The sequence below is a fragment of the Cebus imitator genome, unplaced genomic scaffold, assembly GCF_001604975.1.
Source record: "Cebus imitator isolate Cc_AM_T3 unplaced genomic scaffold, Cebus_imitator-1.0 Scaffold622, whole genome shotgun sequence".
In the NCBI taxonomy this organism is placed as follows: Eukaryota; Metazoa; Chordata; class Mammalia; order Primates; family Cebidae; genus Cebus; species Cebus imitator.
The window spans coordinates 414,183-423,263 of NW_016107937.1; the positions used below are offsets into that span (position 1 = coordinate 414,183).

The following is a 9,081-nucleotide window of genomic DNA, read 5'->3' on the forward strand; positions in this document are numbered from 1 at the left end:
CGTTTTTGATGGCTGCATAATATTCCATGGTGTATATGTGCCCCATTTTCCCTATCCAGTCTATCGTCGATGGGCATTTGGGTTGGTTCCAGGTCTTCAAATTAGAAAAGTGGGAAGCCTCTGGAGGATTCCTAGCGAAGCAGTCATATGAACTCACTTACGTTTTAAAAAGACCTCTTCACTGAAAAAAAACCCCACACACTCAACAGGTGGCTTTTTCTCTAGAGATGTACTTCCCAAGGGGTCATTTTAAGGAAAAATTCTTAATTGCTCCTTGTTTTCTAAGGCAAGCACTTGAGGGAGGCGTTTCTCTTGTGAGCTTCTCCCAATTTCTCTGTGTCAAGTTGAAGGTGTTTACCATTCCCACATATAGCATGCACTTTTCAACTCTATATCCTTATTGGGAATATTTCTCTTCATTCTCATGTTGGCTAAAAATTACATCTATCTGGAATTGTCAGGTGAAGCTTGCATTGTAGATTTTATTTCTTTTATGATTTATAGGAATGCATTAATAATTTTATCTATGTTATGTTATGTGTATATGTGTGTGAGATATATCAAAGAGATACATTTCAATAAGATTATATTATTTGATAATTACAAATGATTAATGGAATGTGTCTGATAATCATTATTATATTTATTATGTGTTAATATATAATATCTTTCTTCATAATCACAAGCAAACAATGAAATGGATGTTATTATTGCTGTTAAGTCATACTGAGAAACAGAAAATGTAAAAACAAAACAAAACAAGAATAAAACATGTTCAGCTTTATAAAATATGTCATAGAGCCTGGATCCAACCAAGGTCTGATGATAGCAACAGAACTCTTTAACTGGGATACTTAATATTGCTTCATACCTGGTCTGGAAAATAATTCATATTTATTGGTAATTTAATTTGAAATAAAGTGATATGGTAAAGGAAGAGGACGTGTGTATTTTGGACATCAGGTGGTGAGGAAATCCTCTAAATACTCTTGAGTTCCCCAATTATCTATTTTTTGAAGACCTTGCACCCCCTAGGATCATATTTAACCACTAGTTTCCTTTAATTTTACTATTGCTCTTCATCACCTGGCTAACCATCACTCAGGGCTCTTTGTATTTAGCTTGTGGGGAGAACTGACAATACCATCTTCTACATTCTTGTTTGTGCTGAATCATCCTTGGTACTACAGAATGAGATATGACTTTCCAAATAAGAATCCCCCTATTGCTTGTCTTTGAAAATTACATTAAGAAGAACATTTCAGGCAGCCATAGGCATAAACTGTTGAATCAGATATCTGGAGTTATCAGTTGATATGTATGTAATCTCTGTTTGCTTATGAATCTAAGGATCTTAGAGATTTTAACAATTCTATAACAAATTTTACAGCTTATTTATAAATATATCCTAAGGCAGTTTATATAGTTTTCAGAAATTCAACTATTATTCATTTTTAAAAATTTATCCACTAATTAATGCTTCAGGTTTTTATTAATTAGACTAAAACTCTGGAGTCATGTAGAATGTAATCTGTTTTTGTTGGTAATTTTCTCCTCTATCCAGAGAAAAATTTCCTTTCCAAGTTTGTGGTTGAAAAGTTTTGGATGATCAATGTGTAAGTGTTCATTTATTTTTACAATGAAAGTTACCTCCTGCCTACTCTCCGAAGTTTTTGGTAACTACTAACCGGTAATAACGATAAATTTTTATCAAATTTTGCTTGAACACGGTTTAACACTGCAGATTACAAGAAAGATCTTGGGAATAATTGTTTGTTTTAGAGACAATATATAGCTATTAGAAGATATGATACAATCCCATCTCCAACAAATATACTGTCCTGCTGACAGGCTATCTCGAGATTCTTATTAGACAGACTTGCACTCTGTGTTCTACAGAATGTGAATGTTCATTGACAAAATATCAAATTAATGAAATTTATCTCGCACATATATGAGAGAAATATATACAAGCTATATGAATGTTTATAGACATATATGTATGTGTGTATATATACATATGTATATACATATATAGAGAGGGACATGTGTATGTGAGTGTGAGTGTAAGTTTTTAAGTTAAATGAATGATGTGTATGGTAAACAACTTTACTAGGTAGGTTGTGAATCACTAAGAGATTTGATGGAGCACAAAGATGTCCAATTTTATGGAGAAACATTTGTAAATTATTCTCCACTGTATCTATTAACATCATGCCTAGCACAAATGTTTTCTTAGAAATGTAATTTGAGAAACATTTTCTAGAAGTTTCCTATATGATACAGCCTATATTTGAAAATAAATTTGCAAAATATCCAAGAAACCTTTTTCTAGAATTCCACTAAATCCCCAAAGAAGAATCAGTCATTTCTTAAATTTCTGTCCCTATTAGAACTCTATAAGAACACATCCAAGTTTTAGAAACTTGGATTTATGTTAGTACCTTCATAAATACTGACATTAATCTGTATGTCGTACTTATCTTTGAATCTCTAGAACATAGCAGTATATGATATCTAGTGGTGATATCTATGATATCACTTCCTCTATATCCAGGATATGTACATACAGTGTGAATGTGGAAAAATAACTTACCCTTTAACTTGACTTTGACGGTTACTGTAAACAGTCTTTTGTTCTTCACTCGAAAAGAATGGAAATATGAGATTAGATTAAAAATATTGCTAAGACATTGTAGGCTGATAAATTATTTAATCACATGGTTTTCTTCTCTAATCATTGAGAATATGCTTATATTAAAAAAGAGATTAGGTTTAAAAAGTACACGTTTTTAGTTCTATTACAAAAAGAACTACAATCTTCTGTAATTATCTTAAAAATATGAAACTCAAAACATGCCATCATTGGAAATGAGGGATATTTAAGAAGAAATTTATAAATTCTGAGTAGTTTAGCACCAAAAAACTTTGCCCAAGCACAATTCTGTTCATAATTTTCCAGACTAAATTGATGAAGTATACATTTTAGAGTTTACATAATCTAAGTTTGCATCCGCATTCTTTGGCTTGATAGTATCTAAACTTGCCGGTACCACATGTTCTTACTTATAAGTGGGAGCTATAGAGGGGAACAACAGACACCATGGCCTACTTCAGAATGGAGGGTAGGAGGAGGGAGAGGAGCAAAAAAGTACCTATCAGGTGCTATGCTTATTAGCTAAGTGATGAAATAATCTGTACCCTAAGCCTCAGTGACACCCACTTTGTCTGTATAACAAACCTGCTTAGGTACCCCTAAACCTAAAATTAAAAAAGGAAAAAATTAACATCACAATTTTTTTTTGAGATGAAGTCTTGCTCTGTCACCCAGGCTGTAGTGCAGTAGCATGATCTTGGCTCACTACAACCTCTGCCTCCTGGGTTCAAGTGATTCTCCCACCTCAGCCTGTCAAGTAGTTAGGATTACAGGAACCCACCATTATGCCTGGCTAATTTTTGTAATTTTATAGAGATGGCGTTTCACCATGTTAGTCAGGCTGATCTTGAACTCCTGACCTCAAGTGATCCATCTGCCCAGGCCTCCCAAAGTGCTGGGATTATAGGCAAGAGCCACCAAGCCCGACACATCATACTTATTTCACATAGGAATAATTTTATCCTTCAATGTAAGGATAATATTAATCACAACCCTAATGAAGTGGTAAGATAATACCAGTAAACTGTTTAGAGGTAAAGCTGCACAAATAATGAGAACTTCTGTGTGTCTCACATGCAACAGGCATTGGGAAGAGAGTTATCCCTATGTTATTCTAAAATCACCTCAACAAAAATGTAAGATAATAGTTTCCGTATTCTACAGATGAGTACTTTGAGACTCAAAAGTACATTGCTTGTTCAAGGCAACATAGTGAAAAGGGTATAGTAAAGGTATAATTCCAGACCTGTCTGACATCAGTAACGACTTCTACTTATAGTCATTCTGCTAATGATTTATACTCTGAGTATCTGACATCTAAACACAATCAAGAGATGCATGGGACGTACATTGGTATGATCATCTATCCTGACAGATGGTGCTTTTTAGAACAGTTGTTGAACCTGAAAGAAAGGGAATCACTGAAATTTTATATGATATAATTTTATATAGTAATTATTTTATATAATATAATTTTATATAATGTAAATTTTATACAATGTAAATTTATATTATATAAATATAATTGCTGAAATGCATGGTTGTCAATGTGTAATAACAGAGGACAGAGCCCATGTGAAAGTGAGAGATAAGATTATGTTATGTTCAAGAATTTTGGCCTATTTTATTTAAAACTTTTTCTTCTCATCCATGTTCCTTAACTGCTTCTACCCCTGAGCTGTGTACAGAATTTTACTTATTATTCCTTTCATAATTACCTGGAGAGTCCTTTAGGGAGATGATCCCAGTGTTCCTATGTTTAATGTACTATTATAAATAGTGAGAATTTATCATTTGCTACTCTCTGTGCTGAAGGTAGGTCTGCAAGTTCTTCACTTTTTGCAATAGAGATTGATGCAGTCAAATCTTTTAATTTCACTCTCTGTCTTGAAGAGGAACCTAACACATTATTCACAGTCTTATTTATTATCAGAGTATTTTCTTTTATGAAATTATATTACTGGGAACTTTTTATACTTCTGTCCCTGGTTTATTCAAAACTTTGTAAGAATGAGCTTATTATAATGCAGATTTGCAAAGCTCTTTATTTCATTTTTTTGTCTTCTCATTCTCCTTTACAAACAAAAACTATTAACTTTCATAATATTGTTTAAATATATATGTGAATTGAGGTGGGGATATAGGGTCAGAGGGCATGATTGGTCCAATAATTTATATCTTCACTGTTTTTCTTGAGGGATAGTTCCTAAAATATTAATAGAAATGAATTTTGGTTTTCTATTTATAAATTACAATTTCAATCTTCTTGATTATTTTGATAGGTGATACACATTTAGGTATTAAATTTATTTTCTCCCGGAAATCATTGCCATCTGATCCAGAAATGATGAAATCACCTAAACTTGGAGAAGTAGAGAGTTGCAATGATCTACTATCTTAGTGGTCCAGGCTGCTCTGGATAACCAAAACTCTTAAAAGTCTATTAAAGATGAACTATTAAAGAGATAACTTCCTCCCATTGTGGAGGATAAGCAAACTGAATTTTAAATGAAATGTAATGGTAGAAGAGGCTGTCAAAAAGGCAGCAATAGAAGATTATTAAACATACAACACTTAAGTAATTATTTTTTGTATCTCATTCCTGCTAATTAGTAGATTTCTGACCCAGAAAGACTTTCTTAATGTCTCAGTGTTTAGCTTCCTCATTTGTAAAATGGGCATACAAATAAAACCTGTTTTGTAGAATGTTTGCATGCCAGAGTTTTCATGGACATTCAATAGCAGTTAGCTATTCTTAAACATATTACAAGGCTGGAACTGTTGCCTCCAGAAAAATATTTTTTAGGGAGTTTAAATAATTCTGGATTATTGTATTACGTGAAGTGCATCTAGAGATCAGGGCATGTAGAAATCATATGAAGAACTATCTCTGAATTTCTGTTAAATGTAACTACTAAGCAAGACAGTCTCAAGAGTTTTAAGGTAAACAAAACACACTAATATTAGGTTGGTGCAAAAGTAATTGCATTTTTTGCCATTGAGAGTAACAGCAAAACCCACAATAACTTTTGCACCAACCTAAATATTAAAGCGCAAATGATTTTATGTAAAATAAGAAAAACACATCACACAGTGACTGAAACAAAATGAAGTAGTGTTAGTTTATGTCTCTTAGATGCCATGATGCTTTATTTCATATATTTTATGCTTAACACAGCAATAAAACTAACCTAAGTCAAATTCTACTAATGAGAGAAAATCAGTGGAGATTAGAAATTTTTACATAGGAAAATCTCTGACTGCAGCATCTGCAGCTCTTTACCTATTTTGACGTTTATGATGAGCCAAAAAGGTGAAACTACAATCATGGACATCTACAGCAAAAAGGGAACTTAGATCAGAACTAAAACTGCAATGTCTACTGTGTTACATATTCAGTTCATTTTACATATAGTGTATTTAAACCCTGTATTATACATTTTTCAAAGTATACGTTGCTTTTAAATTATTTGAATTAAAATAAGGATAAATGCAACTCAAAGTTTCCAGAATAAAACAAATCCATTTACCTCCTTTTTAAAAAAATGTTCTCCATAGGCGACACAGACTTGGTCTATACTAAGGCAATGCCTAATTTCACGGATGTGGCAGAATTTATTCTCCTGGGGCTGACCTGTCGTCAAGAGCTACAGGTTCTCTTCTTCGTGGTGTTCTTAGCGGTTTACATGCTCAGTCTGTTGGGAAATATTGGTATGATCATTTTGATTAGCATCAGTCCTCAGCTTCAGAGCCCCATGTACTTTTTCCTGAGTCATCTGTCTTTTGTGGACGTGTGCTTCTCCTCCAATGTTACCCCTAAAATGCTGGAAAACTTACTATCAGAGACAAAAACCATTTCATATGTGGGGTGCTTGGTGCAGTGCTATTTTTTCATTGCTCTTGTCCACGTGGAGGTCTATATCCTGGCTGTGATGGCCTTTGACAGGTACATGGCCATCTGCAACCCTCTGCTTTATGGCAGTAAAATGTCCAGGACTGTGTGTGTTCGACTCATCTCTGTGCCTTATGTCTATGGATTCTCTGTCAGCCTAATATGCACACTATGGACTTATGGCTTGTACTTCTGTGGAATCTTTGAAATCAATCACTTCTATTGTGCAGATCCCCCTCTCATCAAGATTGCCTGTGGGGGAGTGCACATCAAAGAAATCACAATGATTGTTATAGCTGGAATTAACTTCACGTATTCCCTCTCAGTGGTCCTCATCTCCTACACTCTCATTGTAGTAGCTGTGCTACGCATGCGCTCTGCCGATGGCAGGAGGAAGGCGTTCTCCACCTGTGGGTCCCACTTGATGGCTGTGTCTCTCTTTTATGGGACTCTCATCTTCATGTATCTCAGGAGACCCACTGAGGAATCTGTAGAGCAGGGGAAAATGGTGGCTGTGTTTTACACCACAGTAATTCCCATGTTGAATCCCATGATCTACAGTCTGAGAAACAAGGACGTGAAAGAAGCAGTCAACAAAGCAATCACCAAGACATTCATGAGGCAATAAAACTGCAGGGGATATTGTTGTCCGTATTATAAATAGGATCCTATTATAAATGGTCACATGTAAAAGTTGAAGCTCAGACAGTGCTATGTAAAGGTAACTCTTTCATGCACTGTGAGGTTCAACGTAACAGAGTGATGCTTTACCTTATGTATGGACTCCAAATGCTAAGCATATTTTCTCCTACATGTGCACCCATATTATAAAAGATTACATGATGTTCATTCACAATATGCTTAAAATTGGGCTGAGTGTAGTCACTGGAGGAACTGACAAGTAAGTGTAGATATATACATGTTAAGTTGGAGGTACACTTGTTAGTGTTGGATGTTATTTCCCAGATTATTTTATACATCTACATGCTTCTCAAACTAGATTTCATGTGAAATACATAAACTCCCAGAACAAAGTAAACACTTCATTTATTTTTCATGACCATAAAATATTGATGAACAGTTTACCTAAAAAGTGTTTAAAATTTTGAAAATGCAATTATACTTAGAATTTTAAACTAGTAACTTAATATAATCCTGTTTGTCATAATTTTGCATAATTTGATAGTTAATAATGTTTTGTTTCAATGGTTTGTTTTCTTACCCTAACTTTACTTCTTGATGTGTACTCATTCACACATTTTCTGATGTTAATCAGGTGAACTCTCTCTGACAAAAGATTTTCCTGCCCTTATCATAATGAAAAGATGAGCCAATATAAATTTTCTGACAAATAGTCTGAGATTTGGCAATACTATAATGTCTCATTAAATCATTGGTTGATAGTATGATTTGAAACTTTTCTTTGCTTCCAGCTCCTTTTCACTAACATTTAATTCTTTGACTCTGTATATAGCAACTTAAATCGGGCTTTTAGTGTCTAGAGTTGATGAAACAGACAAGAAGCACTGTTCAACTAAATGCTGCTGAACTGGGCATGTGTTCAAATGTGACCCACAGAGTTCTAAATTGTGTCCCATTTGGGCCTGGTTAAAAATCTTCAAAGGCTCACTGTCTAGATTGGTGCTTCCATAGCTTACTTGTTCTACATTATATTCTTGCTACAGATAACAATGGAAATTTGTTTACCTAGGTGACTCTTGCTAAGCTAATTTCATAAAGGTAAGTGTAAGATAAAGGTGATTGCTGAAGAGTTAGTTTATTTAGGATGTGATAATCCAACTATGAGAGTGCACAATTCAACTAATATGTACAAGTTGACTCTGAGAAGTAAAATACAGTTGCAGTAATGCTTCTAGGAAGATGGACTAATTCAAACACAGAAAGCATTGTTGTTCATGCAAATTTACCATGGTTCACTTTCCTAGCAACTAAGAATGGATCTGAGTAAAGGTAGGTGGGATACATACTCTTTCAGAAATTTGCATTCTGACAGCAAAGTATGAAAATTGTTTCTAAACCACCTATAATTGCTTCTAAAAAGTCAGGATGAGGTACAAAATGTAGGGCTACTCAAGCTAACGACTGTTTTTACAGAAATGGACTTCACAATCTGACATTCTAAAGCCATATTTTTTTATTGCATTTTAGGTTTTGGGGTACAGGTTTTGGAAGATTGTTGCATAGGTACACACATGACAGCGTGATTTACTGCCTTCCTCCCCTTCACCTTTATCTGGCATTTCTCCCCATGCTATCTCTCCCCAACTCCCCACCCCGCGCTGTCACTCTCCTATTTCCCCCCAACAGACCCCAGTGTGTGATGCTCCCCTCCCTGTGTCCATGTGTTCTCATTGTTCAGCACCCACCTATGAGTGAGAACATGTGGTGTTTGATTTTCTGTTCTTGTGTCAGTTTGCTGAGAATGATGGTTTTCAGGTTCAACCATGTACCTACAACGGACACGAACTCATCATTTTTGGAGGCTGCATAGTATTCCATGGTGTATATGTGC

At 34.7% G+C, this 9,081-nt stretch overlaps 1 protein-coding gene across 1 annotated transcript; it reads left to right on the plus strand.

Moving 5' to 3' along the window:
- Positions 1 to 6,189: 6,189 nt before the first annotated feature.
- On the plus strand, positions 6,190 to 7,582 carry LOC108295163 (olfactory receptor 5M9). The gene has a single exon (XM_017517204.1). It carries the CDS (start codon positions 6,202 to 6,204, stop codon positions 7,174 to 7,176), a length of 975 nt encoding a protein of 324 aa, XP_017372693.1. The 5' UTR covers positions 6,190 to 6,201; the 3' UTR covers positions 7,177 to 7,582.
- The last annotated feature ends 1,499 nt before the right edge of the window (positions 7,583 to 9,081 follow it).

Excerpts from the sequence above, each read along its gene's own strand:
- LOC108295163 (XM_017517204.1), top strand. The coding sequence starts at position 6,202 with ATGTTCTCCATAGGCGACACAGACTTGGTCTATACTAAGGCAATGCCT.